General features: G+C 35.2%; 1 protein-coding gene across 1 annotated transcript in view; it reads left to right on the top strand.

The window, feature by feature from the left end:
• Positions 1-20,625, top strand: part of LOC129002535 (uncharacterized) — a 57,623-nt gene that overhangs the window by 14,513 nt on the left and 22,485 nt on the right. Inside the window, exons 4-9 of the mRNA XM_054430406.1 lie at positions 1,772-4,741; positions 5,353-5,519; positions 11,025-11,137; positions 13,515-13,724; positions 17,349-17,452; positions 17,645-17,791. Coding sequence (XP_054286381.1) covers positions 1,772-4,741; positions 5,353-5,519; positions 11,025-11,137; positions 13,515-13,724; positions 17,349-17,452; positions 17,645-17,791 — 3,711 coding nt within the window. The remainder of the gene's footprint in view (positions 1-1,771; positions 4,742-5,352; positions 5,520-11,024; positions 11,138-13,514; positions 13,725-17,348; positions 17,453-17,644; positions 17,792-20,625) is intronic.

Raw genomic sequence — 20,625 nt, 5'->3', positions numbered from 1 at the left:
TAAAGAAGGAGTCGATACAGCAGGAGTAACACGTTTCTTCTAATACACAAGCCTTGTAAAAAAAACTCAGTTCAAGGTATAATATTTATTTAGTTACGGTAGTCTGGCGTCCACTTGTCACACTTATGCTGTCCCGTTGTCGTTGTCTTTCTATCAAATCACTCAGGACCCAAACTTCAAACTCAAGGCAATCCAATATTTCAGTTTTAATCCTAATTCCAATTCAGTTCAATCGATGCTGAACGGTGAACAAGAAGCTAGAAAACCCAACCAAGACCGCGGTTTTGTTCTCAGAGAATTGGTTCTAAAACTGACTTACGGAATGACTAAAACTGATCAAGAGAAGTGAATACCTGTCGAGTATAATTCAACCATGGAACCAAGGAGTGGATTGTCAAATTATCGATTAACTGCTCGATAGTAATCCGCTTGCAAAACTACCGGTGCGATATACAGTAATCTACTGAAAGATATTTCTAGGTCAGCCGTCAGTTGGGGCTTTAGTTATTTTGTTTTTATTAACCTTCAAATGCCGGACCCAATATATCTTTATTCATTCAACAATACAACAAAATAACAATTGACAAATAATATACATTACATAGAATACAAGACATAGTTATAACCAATACAAATTGAGAATGAATAGTTTAGTTAGGTTCCTAATTTTCTCGTGTTGAGTAACCATTACAATCTAAAAGACGTACTGGAGAACAAAAACAAATAATACATTATGCTATGTATACAAATGAAAAATAAATAATGGCAAATTTGTATTTAAAAGAATTTAAAACTATGAAATAAACGTTTTTCCTCAGATTCAAATAACACATTAAAGTGATAATTAATAACAATTAAATCCAGTACTGAAAAAAATATATATGTGAAACATTCCATTTACAATAACTAAGACAATAATGTTTTAACTCCAGGAAAAGTTAAAAGCCACTTCTTTAACTTATTTACAAATATTTTAGAACTAGCACTTAAACAAATATCCTTTGGAAGAAGGTAAAATAACTTTGGAGCCGGAAACCAAAAAAGAACTTCTAAAAACTCATTATAAGGGTGTAGAGTAACAAACAACAAAATTTCTAGATCTTAGTCTATCAGAATAAACCTGTTGATCCTGTAGATTTTGAATCATAATTGAATGAAAATGTTGAATTCGAACCCGGATCTCTTTCCGGAAAAATTTGAATATCAAATCCAAATTCGAATACAGTTAGAAACAGTAGAGTTGTTCTCGAATCATGAATCAAATCTCTAAAAAGATTCGGATTCGATTAGTTTTTTGAACTATTCGCACAGCCCTGAAAAAGATTAACTTTTGCCCAACCCTGTATATAAAGGGTGTTTGTTTATTTTTTGTCAATAATGGCGTAAGGTGCCAACCATTGAAACCCCAACCCAAGGTGCCAACCCCAACTAGGTCAATATCATGGTATTTAAAGTAATTTTTAATTGATTTAATTTAATTTTTATTTTTAACCACTTTAGATTTGATTTACTAGCACGTTTCATTACTCATACTGATTGAATGCATACCAAAAGATGCAATGACAACTCAACAGAGTAGGCAGGGCCAAAAAGAATCTAAAATACCTATGTCTACGTGATTAACGAGATTCAGCTATTCTTACTTATGTACAGTTTCTCATCAACTATTTTAAAATTATACTTTTATTTTTAGTTAGTGAGTCTGGATTACTTGACAAAATTAATTAAAGGTTTATTCTCTCTGTTTTAATAATGTCTGTTTGGTTTACAGGAGGAAGCTAAGAGATGTGATGCAGACACCTTAGTCCCTATACTGGGGCAGAGTTCTTTCAGCGGCCTTAGCGCTCAGAGAAACATCCATATAAGTGAACCTTCTACTTCTCGGTGCACAAACTATGTTGAGAATGTTAGGGCTTCAAACACTCCTAAAACAGATTATATAATCGAAATAAGTGATGATACTCCCAAAACAGAAATAGGGTTCAAAACAAATGATACTGTTGAAATAACTGACAATGTTCCTAAAAAGGAAATAGGGTTAAAAGGAAACGATATTTTAAAAATAAGTGACGATTCTTCCAAAAAGGAAATAGAGTTAAAAAAAAGTGATACTGTTGAAATAAGTGACCATGCTCCTACAAAGGAAATAGAGTTAAAAGAAATTGATATTGTCGAATTAAGTGATGATGACGAACCTTACCCCAGGAACAATATAGATGAGGTACTACCATCCAATAAAGAGGCTAGTAGTAAAGCTGATGAAGCTGTTCGTTCTAATAACGACCCTCCAGTTGAAAAAACGGCAGAAAATAAAAAAATAGAAGAGTCAGTAGAAAACAAGAAAATACAAGATTCAGCAGAAAATGAGAAAGGTAAAGAGTCAGCAGAAAGTGAGAAAGTCAAAGAGTCAGAAGTTAATGAGAAAGATCAACAACTAAAAAAAAAAAAAGAGAATCTACTTAATTCCAACACCTTTAATGACGAAATTATTTACATTGACGACGACGATGATTATGGAGAGTTGCCATGTTCTCAGTTATTTGATGTTGATTCTGATGGTAATAATGATGTACAGATAGTAGACGAAAAAGATGGTGGTCCAGCCAATGTAGAGGAAAAAGATGATGATCAAGCAAATGGCTGGTTTGTGATTGATGATATAAATGATTCTGACAGTGATAGTGACGCTGAACAATGGTTCCAGCGTCTTTCTCAGAGTCAGAGAGATAGCGATGGAGAAGACAAAGAAGAAGATAAATCTGATACTAGCCAAGAAGAAGTCTCCAACCAACATATTAACATAGGAGAAACAATATCTGATATTGACGAAAATGGTGTACTATGTGCTGATGAGGATGAAAATGATGAGGATAACAATGATCAGGATGACAATGATGAGGAGCCTGTGACTAAGATTGTTCTATCCGGCAGTAAAAGAAAACTGTCCACATCTTCAGAAGAAGATGAAGAAGAGTTTCTTCTTGTTTCTTCAAGTACAACTAGCACTTCAAAAACAACATCAGAAAAACAATCACATTCAAAGGAAATTCTAAATAAAAGAGAATCTTCAACAATTTCAGCAAAACTTGTTGAAAGCAATTCTCAAACATCAACAAGTAAACAACCCTTAGATAATACTAATGCAAAAGAACGATCTCACAAGAAACGTAAGTCTAGAACAATTATAGAATCAGATGAAGATACCTGCTCATCTTCTTCTAGTAAAAGAACAAAGAAACGCCATTCAAAGAGTATTGACAGTAATACATTACCAGATATTGCCATAGAAAAGAAAAACCATGACAGTAAACATAAAAGAAAGCAAAGTTCTGACAGTGATTCTCGTACCTCCTGCAGTGGGGAGAGCAATGAAGACCTCTTGGATTCAAGCTCAACAGATTTGAGTGTCGATTCTGTTTTAGAAGTAATTTCTAAATGTTCAAGTGCGATTGTAGGGCCTTTCGTTGCTATACACCGTGGAAGTCAAAGAAAAAATGCTTCTAAAGTTTCTGATTCTGAACCGAAAGAGAGGAATAATGAAAAACCAAAGACAGATGAAGGTCGTAACTTTGAGGATACCGTTCCAATGATTAATGAGGATAGATCCTCTACAGACTCTAACTCGAAAGAGAGAAAAAATCAAAAATCAAAGACAGATGAAGGTCGTAACATTGAGGAGACAGTTTCATCGGTTAATGAAGATAGATCCCCTACAAACTCTGAATCAAAAGAGAGAAAAATTAAAAAACCAAAAACAGATGAAGGTCCTAACATTGAGGAGACAGTTCCAATGGTTAATGAGGCTAGATCCTCTACAGACACCGATTCAAAACTTCTTGAACTTACTAAAAAAGTAAGTTCCCAAAAAAAGAAAAATATACCCATCATTGATGCTAAACCATTAAAATCCAGGAAAAATTCTGTCCCTCCAGAATCGGAAACTTTAGTTAAAAAAAATGAAAAAGTAAATGACAAAAAACATGATCAGTGGTTATCAAATAACAATACATCAAGTGCACATTCATCTAAATACAAAGCGGACATTAAAGCTTATAGGAAAGAGAAGTTAAAGGACCTCGCTTTAAAAGAAGCACAAAAACAACAGGACAAACCTAAGACTTTCACTGCCACTAGCCACAAGACGAAAACCACTTTAAAGTCACGAAGTGATACATTGCTGCAGGATCTTTCCTTGGCATCTTTTAAAATCCCTCGCCGGGCTTCTAAAGGTGAAGAGGATGGGCCAACCTCAAATAAACCTGATTCGCAACTGAAACCACAGAGCACTGAACCAGCCGTGCAGTCAATAACTGCGGAGGCAAAATTGGTTGCCAACTCTGCAAAAAAAGATGGCATTCAAATTAAGCAACCTGTGTTTGGAGTTGAAAATGAGGAACCAATCACAGTTGTTGAACTTGATGATGAGGAGTACAAAATAAAATTTCCATTTTATTTGCCAGGAACAAAACAAAAATCCAATTTAAAGGATAAAACAAAAGTAAAGGATAAAACAAAACGTGTCAAATTCAACTTCCCAAACGATATATCAAGAAATATAATATATAGAAGTGTTTGTTTCTTTGACAAGGAGGAAGGTAACACAATGAAACCTGTAACCAAAACTGCGAGGAAAGATTTTAATATAAAATCCAATAAACAATATTTACGGCGACCTGAATATACTGATTATTTTGATGAGACCATATATGCAGTTTGCAAGTGGAATGTATCCTGGTTTGAGGTAAGTTAAGTCAACATTATGTTGTCTTTAACCAAACAGTTACAGTAGGCAAATGATTTTCAACTGTCCAAACTCAATAATTTCTTCCAAACTTAAGTGTCTGTAAAATCAGATTTTTTGTAAAATAAAATATCATTTTTATCATTTTATAATCCATACAATATTTTTAGTGGCTTTAATAGCGATTTTTTTAGTTTGTAATTACAATAACAAATTTAAAACTTTTAATGTAGACTGCACAGATCTAGACCCAGACAGATTTATTTATATATTAATGATACCAAAGTTCAAAAAACTTTTTGTTTAAATGTTTATACGTATGTGTAAAGATTTTGGTCAGATTTTAATGAAATTTGGCTTGAATGTGTCGAGCTGGATAATCTTACTTGAGTTTGTGGGATTGGGTAATAGAAACAATTAGAAATGATTTATGGAGTTTAAATCGTGAAAAAATTTGTTTTTCAAATTTTTACCCTTAAGAAATAGAAATGCCCAATTTTAATTCCAGCCATCTTGTAGAGCTTACTGAAGCATACAAGAACTGTAAATTTAAGCATTGTTGTATGATTAAAGGTCACGGGGATGATACAACTTCTTCTAATTTATTTCAGGAAAAGGACAAGGTAAAGAAAGATCCCCCGGTGTTTAGCGGACAAGTGTATCACTTGAGTGAAGAGTTCACCGATTACAAGGATTACAGGCGAGAATACTTCCCGCTGTTGATGTACGAACTGTGGGGCAGCCTATCTAAACACTTTGATCAGGTCATCCTCAAACAGTAAGTATACTAATCAGTCTGTTAAATTTTAGGCCCAATTTGGAACATTACAAACAACTTTTTTTCAATTCTGGTTGAATGATTAATTAAATCAGGGTGAATCTTGTCCCACCTCACGCACAATTGGGCTTTTTGTGTTCCTTGCTTGACGCTTCGTGAACTGCAGCACCTATGAGCACCTCCTGTGGAAGGTGTCTGCCCCTTGTCCTCGAGGGGCCTTTGGCCACTTGTTTCACGAGTGATTGCTCTTGCTTATTTAAGGGCTGTGCAGTCATAGAGTAGATGATCTGCAGTCTCCTCGGACTGCCCTCATTTCTTACAAGGAGTATCTCCATTGTAGAACCTCAAGTTAAATAGGTGCAATCTCAGAAAGACATGGCTGCCATTCCTATGATATGACTTCATTGCCTCTTGTCTAATCGTAGAGCATTGGAGGCAGCCATGTGGGAGAGGGAGAAGAGAGTCGGCTCGCTACCCTATTGTTATATTGTTCTAAAGCCTAACCCACTTCTCCTACGCTACTCCTGAGCCCACGACATGACTGACTGATATCCATAATTAATTTAATCCTAGTAGGAGTGAAACAGTAATAAGTTTTTGTTTAAGTAAAGTAGCAACCACTGCTGGTTGCTACAATGCTGTAGGTAGCCATCAGCGAATTACAGTGTGGAGCATGTTAGTAGATTTTAGCGAATTTTCCATATAGGGAATAAGCTATTACTGTAGGTCTCATGGTAAGACCCGGGATCATTTACTCTTTTGTTTTGATGTCCCCAGAGGCCAATTCACTGTCCATTCAAACTCATATTTGTATGTGTCCATTAGCAGCATGATAACTCAAGCAAAAATTCTCGAAAAAAAATTAGCAAAAATATATGTTTATTGGTTAGGGGGAAAATTTTTAAAGTTGTTAATTTACAACTCTCATGTTATGCTTATGGAGAATAAGTTAACTATAGTTTGCTTGTTTATGGGTATATTTTGATCAAACTTGTCAAATATATTTTATTTATACTATTAATATTTTACACACTTTATAACCCTCCCTGTAGCAGCATCTCCATTCATACTTGGCTTAAAATACCTACTTTGTATCATATGGTCACCATTTCAATAAAAATTCAAGTACTAAGCAAACCTAGGTACTCAACTCGTTACACTCAAAGCTATTGAAATTGAAAATTAAATCAGGCAAATGGAAATTTGCTTAGTCTGTAGTTTAGCTGTGGCAGGGTATTTCATCATAACGCTCCTGATGGTTGAATCAGGCCCGTTTTTGACCCTGTCAGCGCCCTAGGCACAACTAATAGTAGCGCCCCTTCGCATTATATATAACAGGGTATCCACCAACCGGGAAAGTCGGGAAATTCGGGAATTATGCGTGAGTTTTGTTTAAACCGGGAATTATGCGTGAACTTAGTATTTCTACCTGCAATTTTCAATTTACCGCGATTGCGCATGACAACTGTGACGTTTCCGTGACCGCGGGAGACATGCTGAGATATGTCTACACACGGCCGCGAGGGATGATCATAATATTGCCACGATCACGGAAGACAATGACAATGTCCACACACGGCCGCGGGAAACAGCAAGAATTTTGCCCCGATCGCGGAAGACGATAACTATGCTATTTTATAAAGCGATTTAATCCTATTTAATGTATATTTGAATGTAAAAATGGTGTTACCGTTGAAAGAATAAATAAATGATCTCCACATGACTGTGTCATATTATTGACATTTGGCCGCGATTTCGGGAGACGATTACGATGTCTTCACCACCGCGGGAGACGATTTCGATATCTGCGGGAGATACAATGACTTCTATACAGCCACGAGGGATAATCAGATTTATGCCGCGATCACGAAACACGATGAAAAAACTTTCACTTGATGTGGTGCAAGTTATTAATCTCCCTTGGTTTTAATTTTTTTTGTAGTTTTCAAAAATTAAAGCTATTTCCTATTAATAGTATTAGTATTATTTATTAGCAACTTTTAATGTTAACATATTAATGATAGTTTGAAGAAACCACCTTTATCCAAACAAAGGTTTCTTATTTTAAAATGTTATTTAAAAGATTACGTTATCTCTAAACGATAATCGGTACATATATCTAGCAAACCTTTGGAGGAAATGTGACAAAAAAAGCACAAATATGGGGGTTTCAATGTTTATAGTTTTACTTCCTAAGTAGGAAAAGTACCGATATAGTTTTTGAAATGTAAGTAAGTAGAAACCAAAAGTGACACATTGGAAAAGCGAGTTTAGCACATAACATATCCGCACATAACACATCTGCACATAACATAAGTTAAACCTCTGTTACGACCACAGCGAAATCAGAAAGATCTTCCAAGATCGCAGCAACATCCACGGTCACTCACTGCAGTTGGGATTTTTTACTTTGCGCTTTACACAACTGTCTTTGAAGCACCGTCAATGAGTGGAAACCTTTTTTGTAAGCTATTGGTGAGGATGATAAAAAAATTCAAGTTTCCCAGCACTAATACTCGGCATCACTGTTTCTTGGTATTTTTCCCGGTTATGAAAACTCAAGAACGATCGTTGCACTTGCGATTAATTAAACCGGTTTAGTAAGGCATAACGGTTTTAATCTCACTTGGTTTGGATGTGCTAACAAAACTTTATCGGAAATGGTTGCGGTATTTGTAAACAACTTTTAAAGTAAACATTGGGAGAAAATTTGTCAAAAATCGAACAAAATTTTGTTTTTGACGGTTCGTTATTTTGTTTTTAAAGAAGCAAGGCCATGGTTTTATAGTCAAAGACACTCTCATTAATCCGGTAATTACAGAAAATGATTAGAACCTTGATCGGTACTCTAGTTTTCTAGGGGTAGTCCGCGTAAAATGACATTTTGGCGTCACAGACGGAATCACAGAATGGAAAAACAGATAAACAGACATACTGACAGAAATTGAGATAAGACTTGTTTCGGCTTTCTTAGGCTATGAAACGTAAAAATAACTAAAAACTGCATGATTCTAAGCAATGTACAGACAATACTGTAATTTTATTTATATAGATAACGTAGAAAAAAAATTTGTTTGTTTACCTTACCGCAGCTGATTTTTGGTGATATCTGGTTTCCATGGCAACACAAAATTGTTTGTTATTTGCATTTATAAATGAGTAAATACACAAACCAAGAAGCAAGATATTTTTACAAACATTATAAAAGTAAGAAGAAACAAAAAGCGGGAAAAATAATAATAATTGAACAGCTAGTGGCGCTGCGTAGCGGTTACACGAGCGGCACTCTTAAGTCGGCCTGCAGCGGCCATACGAGTAACACTCGTAAGTCGGCGCTAATGGGTTTAATGGTTAATCTCTTTGTTGATATTTGGGTAGTTTGGTAATAAAAATACCAAGAGAGTCTTTACATATTATTGTTGGGTATAAATTATTGTTTAGCGAATTTCCCATATAGGTAATAAGCTATTACTGTAGGTCTCATGGTAAGACCTGGACCCGGAACCGATTTACTTTTTCCTTTTGAGGTCCCTAGAGGCCCCCTAGAGCCAGGGTTTATGGGGGGTTTTGCAGAGTAAAAATGGGGTTTTCCAATTTTTGATCCTTAAAACATAAAATTTTGGAATATCTTTCCCAACCATTTTGTAGAGCTTAAAAAAAGAAATAATTTAGTATATTGAAGCATTGTTGTATGCCTAGTCTAACGGTCACGGAGAAAATTAAAAAAAAGTGTTGTTTAAAATACCCATGTTATTCTTATGGAGAAAATGAAAACTGTTTTAGTTAACTTGTTTATGGATAGATTTTAATAAAATTTGGCAAATTTATTTATTTCATACTACACTATTGACGTTTGGTCAAAAAACACATTTTGCCTTCCCCGTAGCAGCAAACCTAAGCACTTGTTAAATCTAATGCTATTTAAATTGGGAATAAATATGTCTTATTTATGGAAATATTTTAGTAAAAATGTAATCAGACAAGTGGGAATTCGCTTAGTCTGCAGGTTTGCTACAGCAGGGGTATTTATAATTGGTTGATTTTTCCGGCCAAATTGTTAACACGTTGACTGCGCGTGCCGACTATACAGGCGCTCCCCAGTGGCGCACGAAGCCCCGGCGCGCAACCGAATCAGCGAACGCAATTGGCATTCAAATATTTCAGTCTGACGAATCACAAAAGAGCAGTGGTGACTGTGCTGCGTTACCCCGAGAGTGGATGTAGTTCACTGAAACACCCAAAGGTAGCAGCACTGCACGGATCCGTATCCAGTGTCTTGTAATGTGGGTTGAAGAGAGAAAATCCCCGAAACCGGGACAAAAGCATTGCCAGACAGGATTTTACGGGAAATTTTAGTACCAACCTACACCAAAGTAAAGCTCGCATTCTAAGCTGGCACTGCAGTGTTGCCAGGTGTACGATAATTATCGTATTTGTACGATTATTTTGCTCCTTCCCCATAAAAAATAATTTTGAAAAATTGTACGATAATTTTGACGTTGTGTACGATTTTTTGTCATAATGTACGATTATTTTTTGGGGGCTAAAAAATAAACTATTTCATATTGATTATTATACATTTAAACACGTTTCCCACTTTTAATATATGGAAAAACGGTAACATCACTTTGTTGCTGTTCGATCTGGCAACCTTGCAAAGCCATCAGCTGTGTTAGAGAGGGCCCATTGGCTACCAACTTAAGTGTTTATAGGAGAATTTTGAGAGATGTTGGCCGCCATTTGTACTAGGGGTAGATTACGTTGTACCTTCAATTAATTATTGTACTCAGTACATTGGTGGTAGAGGAATAAAATAAAGCAATGAGCTGGTTGATTTTTCAAGTTGAGAACCAAAATTCCATAATTGTACACCATTCCAATTTGTTACTAGCAGAGATGCAGATTTCGTGTGTGTGTGATCACGGCCGCCTTTAACTCCGTGATAGTGTGCTGCATCCGGTAGAATTTATATTTTTCTAGCTCAGTGGTAGCCTGGTAGAGCAAAAACGGTGGGCGGTAGAGACAAATAGAGTAAAATTTCAGTCATTCCATCATCGACTTGCTTGTTTTACATTATAATATAAAAGAAAATTGTGTGTACGATAATTTTGCCCAAAATACGATAATTTTTGACTGCTCGTACGATAATTTACGCCGGCCAATCTGGCAACACTGGCTGGCAGGCTGGCAACGATTATAACGTCTCCGTCTGAGGCTAAGCTCACACTGACTCAATATATTTCTGTTGGTCTGGTGCCGACTTTTGTCGGCGCGCGCCACCTGGGAGCGCTGGCGACGCCGACTGACGCCGACTAAAGTCGGCGTGCGCAGTCAACGTGTTAAGCAGCCAGAGGCTCTGTCCGATTGTGGTCGTATATGAGAGTTTCTCCTGTAATTTGCATTCAGATATGATGAAAAACAGACTTGGTTCTTGGATGGCAATCCATTATGAATGATTGAATTGGGTACATGTAACTGAACACTTTTGTATCTTTTTATTTTCAGGCAGAACAAAAGTCCAATTTGTTATGTGGACATAAGATCAATAAAGTTCCGAGAGGTAAAAAAGTTTTTTCCCAGTGAGAAAAAAGAAGTTTTGGCTTGTTTGTACTGTCAAGGTGAGTACTTTAGCTGTTACGTCGTTGTTTACATTGCTTGCAAATTGCAAATTGTTAAAATAAAGAAAGACTATAGGGACAGGAAGGCTACACTAGCCATTCTGCATTTAGGACTCCTCTGCATAAGTCTCCCGACGTTAACCAGATATCATATCCGAGCAGTTTTAAATAGTCCAGAAATGAAAGTTTAGTCATTAGGAGATAACGGGCAAACCCAGAGGTCATAGTCCTCAACCTCTAATCATTATTTTATTGTAGTGGGTCTGAGCACTAAAAGTATTCAATGTTTTCCGGATTTTTATCTGGCAGGAAAATGGTTTTAAATTGGCCACAGCAGATGCTGGATGTTTTGGAGTAGTAGTAAGCAAAGCCCAACTGAGTTAGTAAGAGAAATGAGTCCAAACATCAATATAACTAATATGGGAATAAGAAAGTGTAGGTTTTACTCTGTAGTGCAAAACCCTTGTAGTGTTTGCAATGTCTCAAACTTGTTACAGTGTTGCTACTGTAAGGTAGGGGCATAGGAAATTAATTAAAATTCCTTTTTGATTTGATTCTGTAGTAATCAAAATAACGATTAATTTTTGTTACTTCACTCTTTATTTCCGAAAAATTCCATACTGATTCTAATCAAATACAAAATTTGTTGAATCAAAACAAAAGATATATGCTGCTTCGCACACCTCTACTAAAAGAGTGTCCAAGTGCCAAATATCAATATGTAAAATCAGCCAAAAAAGATAATTTCATATTCATGTTCTGTATTGTACTAGGTAAAGGATTAAGTGAAAGTGCATTGAGCCTTTGTTTAGTCAAAAAAGATTTTTAACTACCAGTATTCCAAGTTTTAACTGGTTAAATGTGAAATATTTTTCAGAACAATTGGATCACACAACTTATTTGTTTTAGTTTCTTGTTTAGATACAGGCAATACTAATGAAATGTATAACTAAATTTTTATGTTTTAATTTAGGTGTTCACGTAAATTTTTATTTAAATTTTAACTAAATTTTTATTTTAAATATTAAAAATTAAAATATAATCTTTTTAGTTTTGGATATATTGCAGTGTTTTTCTTGATGTAATAATTTTAAGTAATATAGGCGATACTGTTGGGAACCTCAAGTTAGTTGCAACAAAAAGTTTGCATTTCTTTTGCTGCTTTATGTTTTTCTAATTTAATAATTGTATATGCCCAGTAAAATTTTATGTGGGGTGTATGGCAGGCCTTTTTCATTGTAAGCTTTTATTGATAAAGAGTGCTTTTGTTACAAATTCCCCATATGTAAGCTGTTCACTTTGGATAATCAAACAGCTTGTTTACTCTACAGTTTATTCTTTTCCTATGAGTAAATCTGAAATTGGTAAATCCTGGTCTTCGAGTGACAATCTTGTTTGTGATGGTCAAAACCAGAAATTTCTAATCTCAAAACCGAAACCGAATCTTTAAAAAATCGAATCCCGAATCTCAAAACCTAAACGCGAAACTTGTTTACTTAGCTGGCTACAAAGGTCAAGGTTACAAAAAAATAGAAAAAATCATAAAATGTTAAGTATGTAATCAAAACTGAAAGAGATCGACTCCTGACCGTGACATAACATAAATATGTGAATGTAACTGATAATCTTAAAACCCAATACAACATAATTTTTCATAAACAAAAACAGCAAAAAAAAAATTAAACTTCTAACACCAACATAAACATGAATAGGCATTAGATTAATTAGAAAATTTAGTGGTCAATATATCTTTGTGTTTTGTAAATATTGATGTGAAACTGAATTGTACCAGTTATAGTATTCAAGATACCTTTTGAAGTTCAGAATAAAATTTACTTGTTTCATTACTGTTAATGGTAGTGTTTGCTCTGTTGCTACCAGCTTGTTTGGAAACAGCATTGAAAACAATAACAATTGCACAAAAAAATGTCAGCAGTTTAAAAAATAAAACTGCCAAAATCTTCAATTTCGAAACTTTTGAATCTTGAAACTTGGTGATCGAATCTCGAAACCGAAACTTTTCCTAAGTTTTGGTGGTTTTGAGATTTGAGATTTGGTTTTGACACATCACTAAATCTTGTTGATGAAGACTACAATGAATTTGCTGACAGTTTGGACGTGGTGCAGCAGTTCATTCTCGATGCACTAATCCATCCTCCACATGCTCGGAACCATTAGCTACTACTTCATTGATTTCGTACGTTGTCACCGAGACCAGAATTTACCATCAAAATATCTGTATTGTACTTAACACGTATTTTTACAAATAGTAGAAAAAAATCAAATATTTTACTGGAGATAAAATTTCAAAGCATTTTATTAGTTCAATATCATCTAATCTAATTGTAGGCCCTAAACATGTTGTTATCTCTTATAGTGTTGCTTGACAACAAGAAACAAGAAACTTGGCCCAGACCTGGAGACTTGGTGATGGTTTCTGTAGTGTTGAAGCCATCCAGACCTATAATCAATCATAAAGGAGAGACTTGTCAGATTAGAGGCGGGGAGAAGAGATTGCTGGGTTATGTGTCCGAGATGTCTAAACAAAACAACTTGTCAAACCACCATGATGTTTCTCCGAAACTGAGTGAGTATCTACCTACAGTAGACTCTGTGTTGTTCAGAGCTATCAGAAGTTAGTATGAAAATTAATGCACTGTAAGCGTATTAGAACCACAAAGTTATGTGTGAAATTCTTAAGTATCTGAAAAAAATAACTTTTAACCATTTATGACCAGTATATTTTAGAACGTAAAATATCAACCAAAAGTCAACTTCACTAAAGTTTTCAAAAATGTATGAATCATATTATAGAAGAGATACAAGGAAACAGAGATAAAATAAAGATACACCGACGTAACTTTGTTTTTTATTTGTTGAAGCTGCACAAATGAGATCAAAATTTCTAAATAAATAGTAATCAAATTTAAAAGCTGATTAAATTACAAAAACATTTAGAAATAAAGCAACCAAGGTAAAACTTGTTATTCCTTAGAAAATTGCCTATCCTTTGAATATAATTGTCATTTTATGAACAGGGTGGCAAAAGACAGGAAATTCTGGGGAAACCAGGGATTGTGCGTAAACCCTGAAATTTCATTGGGGAACTCTTATTTCAGTGCTGTTTTGTTAAAATATCGATTTTAGGCGAATTTAAGAGATTTTTTACACTCAGCAACTTGAGCCTACAGTAATTGCTTTAGTGATGCCCTTGAAATTCCGTTTGGGTATGAAAAACTTACTGTTAACCCTCCGAGTGTTATGTGTCGAAAGATCGACACATAACACACTTTGTGTAGTGTTTTGTGTCGATTTTTCGACTCACAAACACTGTTTACGGCGAAGGCTCTATGACTGACAAAATCGGATTGAACTAGATCGAGTTAGGTATTGTTTTATTTGGCAGATTCTAAGCTTTCTCCCGCGGTCTGTCTCTAAACGCTTTTTTTTCTCGAGCCGATCATAATTGTAGCAGACAGCTGACGTGCGTATTTGTAAACAGCTTGGTTAACCTCGCACCGATGACTGATGTGTTTTATTACATTTATCATTGTTTTAGTGTTAAAAATCAAAAGTAGTGATTTACGTGGTGCATTATAAGAAGATTTAAGTGATTTTGAAGGGCTGGTTGATGATCCTGAAGAAGTAGGTAGTGATATTGATGTAAATTATAAGCCAGAGTCCTAGCTATGGTTAGGCTATGCATTCTTAGCTAAACGTTATGTACTGAAATCTGTTTTTTGCCCATAACTTATTTATTTGCTAATCTACTCCCTTATATTATTATATTTTTGGAATCCTCATAAAATTCTGAACAAAGTGGCTATTTTCAAATATTTATAGGCCTATAATTTATACAATTTCATTGAGCACAAACTCATTTTTTTTTTTTAATTTTCCAAAATATTTTTTTTTTACCTAAAAAATTTGTTTGAAACAAATTTTCCTTATGTTTTATGTATAATATTAAAGCCCATGATTTTCCAAACAAAATGGTATATAGAACAGTATAATTAACATTGTTTTTAAGCTTCTCAGATCCGTTTGAATTAAACCTTGCAAATGCGCAAAAAATAGGCAAACATTAAGGCCAAAACTAGGGACACTCGGAGGGTTAAAACATCGTGAACATTGTCTGTGGTCAAGGCAAAATCATAGAAACTTTCTACCAGCATTGTGAAATTGTAAACACCTTTTGCAGTGACAGCGAAATTTAGAAAAATGTCTGCGCGGCTTGGTGAAATCATAAACGTCTTCCACCGTCATAGTAATATCAAGAACCTCTTCCGTGGTCATTGAAAAATTTAGATCACCTTCTACAGTCATGTCTAGATTCTGAATTCTTCCACCGGCAATATTAGCGTCTTCGTCAATTGCACCATAACTGTGAACGTCATCCCCCCCCCGATTGTGTAAAAAGACGCTCGGATAGATTAACCGAAGCTTGGTCTGCTAAATGTTTGGACTAAAATGAACTCTTAGGCCAACTGTTGGTCTGACCCAAACTGAAAATATCAGGGATCTTCAGACCCCTAGTGAAGGCACATTCGGCGACCCTAGAATTACAACCAGAAAAATAGATGATTTTTTTCAGGACTTCTTTGGCCACCCTGATGAAGTGATTTTATTTTTAAAATAATGAATACAAAACTGAAATTTACAAGATTAGTAAACAATAAATTCTCATTAAAGACTATTAAAATGTTGTCCTTGGTATGGATACAACTTTAACCCTTCACGGACAGGTGATGGATATATCCGCTTATGGTTATTGTTTTTGATGTTCTGGACGGGAAGCAGATATGTCCGCCTTCTCTTCAGACACTTGAGCAGTGACCAGATGTTCCGTGGTACCAAGGTGTCACTTTCCTGCTCTCTCCATGGCTGATCTCTCTCCCGCACTCCCCCTTCTCTCCCGTGCCTTCCCCTCTCCCACACAACACCCACCTCTCCTACGCTCCCCCTCGACATTTTGCGCTTAACATTCCGTTGTCATGGTTGTATCTTCAAAGACGGGTGGCGGATATATCCGCTGCTTTTCTACTCATCCGAGGACGGGTAGCATGGTTAAAAATGAGTAAAAAATTATTTTGACACTATGAAGTGTTCTATTGTGTTTATTTAATGTATGCTTGTCTAACAAACACAAATAAGGAAATTTTTTTTTCTATAATCTTTTCCTGTTCTATGTCCCGATTTCGCCTGCCCGGGCAGGGTTAATTATTTATTCACGTAGGTACGTAAGAAAATATAATTTTAGCGAATTTCCCATATAGGGAATAAGCTATTACCGTAGTACTCATGGTAAGACCTGGACGCGGGACCAATTTTTTTTTTCGTTTTGAGGTCCCTAGAGGCCAAAAACACCATCCGTTCAAATTCATATATATATATATATTTATATATTTATATATTTATATATTTATATATTTATATATATATATATATATGTGTCCGTCAGCACGATAACTCGAGCAAAAATGATCCGATTTTGATGAAAATTGGTACAAATGTGTAAAAGTACGTTTATTCGAACGAGTTCGCAATCCAGCATGATCGGACCGTGGGAACGGGGGTTTACGGGGGGTTTTATGGGGTAAAAATAGGTTTTTCTAATTTTTGACCCAAAAAACATAAAATTTAGCAATTTCTTTCCAAACCATTTTGTAGAGCTTAAAAAAACAAATAATTTAGTATATTGAAGCGTTATTATGCGCCTAATGGTTACGGAGAAAATTCCAAAAAATTGTAAATTTAAAATTCCCATGTTATTCTTATGGAGAATAAGTAAACTGTTGTAGTTTGCTTGTTTGTGAACATATTTTGATCAAATTTGGAAAATGTTTTTATTTCTTACTAACTATTCACATTTTACAAAAAAAATCAGTTTTACCCTCCCTGATGCAGCAAACCTAAGTACTTGTTAAACTTATTCTATTTAAATCAAGAATAAATGTTATATTTTTAAGTAGACATTTCAGTGTAAATCCAATCAGTCAAATGGAAATTCGCTTAGTCTGCAGGTTTGCTGCGGCGGGGGTATTTGGTACTTGTTACTGACTCTTCATTTACCGGTATGTGTGTACAGATTGAATAAAGATTATTTGATTAATAATTGGAGGTGCCAAAAAAAATTTTCTTAACATACTCACAACGGCTTTTAGTCATGCCATCCAGACTATGTTGTATAACATTTTTGAATCTTTTTCAGAAAAACAACACCCCAATGCAAATGTTGTAGTGGATGGCTTCACTATCTTGATGAGAGGAAATCCAGATCAAGAAATTGATACATCAGTGCTGTCAAGGGTCAAAGTAAGCAATCATTTAAATTTAAAACTGTTTCCCTCTAGACAAAACAATGGATAGCTGAACAAATTATCTTTATATACAAAAACGGGCTTAGGTCTAATTATGGAGGAATAAGTATTTAATAACCATTCAAGGATGAGTTATGCTAAGTAAAGTTGCTGATGCATCACTCAGTAATTTGGATGTGTGTTACAGGTAATTAAGAATATCAAGCCTAACTTGCGATCTTTTGAAGCATTGGATCGCCTACCCATTTCTCCTCTGTGCATGCAAATATGCCAACCCAAGATGAACTTGCCAGTCGTAAACATCTCTTCAGATCAACCCGGTCCACCTTTGGCAGTAAGTAGTTAACTGTTGTCCGATGTTTACTATCTATATACTTAACACAATAAGGGGATCTCTTTTCCAGCCGTTCTACATAACTGATTTAATTGAGATGTAATTATAAAATCAAGCAGAGTAATGAATGATAAAAAAGGTGATATGTTCAAGGAGTTAACTTCCCTGGTCTTTAATTTATTTCTAGAGTTTAGTTTCAAAGATTTAGTGATAATTAACAACTTTCTTTACAACAATTGAAATGGGAATTGTAATTTAACAGCTGTTCCTTCTGATGAAATTTTAACAACAGTCGGACTGTAAATGAGACTAAACAGGCTATGAAAATGTATTTTAAATAGACTACTTTTTTGACAATTGTGATCTTTGAAGGTAGGTAAGTCACTCTTTAATGTGTGGATCTAAAACCAACACATTTATTTTAAATTAGATAATTAATTCACTTAACTAACTATCTTAACACTTTGAGTACCTACTGACTACATCAATTGATGTAGTTGCACAACCCTCACTACATTAGCTTAGTATGAGCTCAGCCATTGCCGGGGAACATTAAAATCATTGGAGCCTGTAGCTTAGAATGTGAGCTTTATTTTGGTGTAGGTTAGGTAGATTTGAATCAATGCATCTCGATTCAAAGCTATACAGTATTTTTATATTCATACTTGTCAATGGAGTGAAATAACAATAATTAAATTTTACCACATTTGTGTGATGAAAAATTTTGGTTGATGTGGTGTTAGGCCTATTAATACATAGGCTATATGACATATACAGGGTGAGTTTTAATTGCCCCCCCCCCCCCAACTTTGTTCTACATTTTTTCAAATATCAATCCCAGACCACTTCCAAACAATGTTGGGTAGTAAGCACTTAATTTTGACAAGGTGGTCATTTCCGGCCGCCATCTTGTATCCGCCATATTGGATGCAAAATATTTTTTTCAAATGGTGGGGTTGTGACCCATTATTTCAAACTACATTTCTACCCTGATTACAATGCCGCAAACCGTTTTTAAAAACCTTGATTCATTCCAAAGTTATGAAGGTGTTTTAAAACTTTACTAGGTGAACCCGTGCGAATTCGCACGAATAATAAATTAGGGTATGATACCAACGTCGTTAGAAGTTACGTCGATGAATCGACGTTGGTCTTGAGCTCGATCATTGGCTATATGCATTCTAAGTTCTTTTTTCTGTTCCTCAGTAGAATTATTTTGCAGAACGGAGCTCATCAAGCTGAAAACTTGCGCGTATGGATTAATATCAAGCAAATGTTGAGTCAAAATGCTGTGCATCAGTTCAGTGCTGCAAGAGCCATTAGCTTTGTTTAGCATTCTTTCTTGAACAGCGGTTTTGACGTCCGTAGACGTCATTTGACGTATGTCCGTGCTCCTTATATGTGGGATGCTCCCCTTCTGACGGTTGAAAGTTGCCATTGAGTGATAAACTGTGTAGTGCGCCTTAACATGATAGGCCCTCCACCGTTATGTTCTTCAATTTTAGCTCGAGTGCCGATAATTGCGAGCGCAGTGTTGTACGATCTAATGTTCTCTTTGTAGTTTCTGCTCAAATGATTTGCTCCATTAAGTAGGCTCTGGATATAATAGATTTCTCGGTATGGTTGTAGATTGACTTTTTCTTTATGGCAGCAGGATGAAATTCTTCGCCTCGTCCTCTTTGTTCTTCTTTAAAATGTAGCGCACCACATTTCTGACATTTTAATGCCATCTCGCCAAGTGAATGCTGCTGAATTCTTGTATTTGTCAGTGTAATTTTGAAAGTACACGTTGCCACTAACTGTTCCAGCTCCTCGTCTGGGCTCCTTACGTTTTGCATTGCTTGCCGTATGTTGACTCGCCGTGCCCGACCGGCAATATTTCTTTGTCGTCGGGTCTTTGGCATGTTTAAACGAAAATATAATGTAAAACATTTCTCCCGTCGTGTCCTATAGGTAACATTCCTTTGCCGGGTTTCTAATTATTTAAACATGCAAACTGTTTACATTTCAAAACCAAACAAAACAGCTGGGATTTAATTTTCTTTAAAAACTAATGTAATGACATCTGTTTCAGAATATAATAACATTCAAATCAATCACAATGTTATCCTTATGGAAGGAACTTTGAGGGCAGCCCACGCCCTTAAAAAGATATATTTCGAAAATCTAAAGCCAGTTTGCACATCTACACACCTAGACGAACATTTTGGTATATAATATGTGGGGTTAAATCTTAAAACAAAAAAGCCTTATTGTTCACAAAGTTTCATGTCGCGTATTAAATATATAGATTTTTAGCCCATTTTAAAATTGTGCATTTTTAAACTAAGACCATAATCTCAAAATAGTGCTAGATAAAGATAAGTATACACTACCAGCCATTGTCGACCTATTTTCACTTGGTTATGACAGATGTATTTTTTTCGGCCGCCATCTTGGATCCGCCATTTTGAAATGTGATAAATTATTTTAAATATGAAGGGTGTGTTATGACCCATCATTTCAAACTACTTTTTTAAGCTATTGTACTACTTTTTTTGTTGCCTCCTGTAAAACATACCGTACTGAAACTTTCAATTAGTTTACATTGATAAAATGAGAGGATAGAATCAGACCTACAAATTACAAGGAATACATAGCTTCAGAGCTACAAAAATACTAAATTTATCAGTCTTACTAGTTAATTACCAAGTAACAATTTTTCAGACTTGTGTTATTTTTAGTAATGATTTTGGTGAGACTTGTTTAGGCTATGTTTACAGTAGTAAAACATGTCTCCTACTGCTTAAACACATTACAAAACTTGTCATCATTTGCAATGTCAAAACAAAAAT

This window comes from Macrosteles quadrilineatus, unplaced genomic scaffold (genome assembly GCF_028750875.1).
Source record: "Macrosteles quadrilineatus isolate MER2022 unplaced genomic scaffold, UCM_ALF_1.0 Scaffold_9__3_contigs__length_116548681, whole genome shotgun sequence".
Classification (NCBI taxonomy): Eukaryota; Metazoa; Arthropoda; class Insecta; order Hemiptera; family Cicadellidae; genus Macrosteles; species Macrosteles quadrilineatus.
This window is presented reverse-complemented; position numbering and strand designations above follow the sequence as displayed.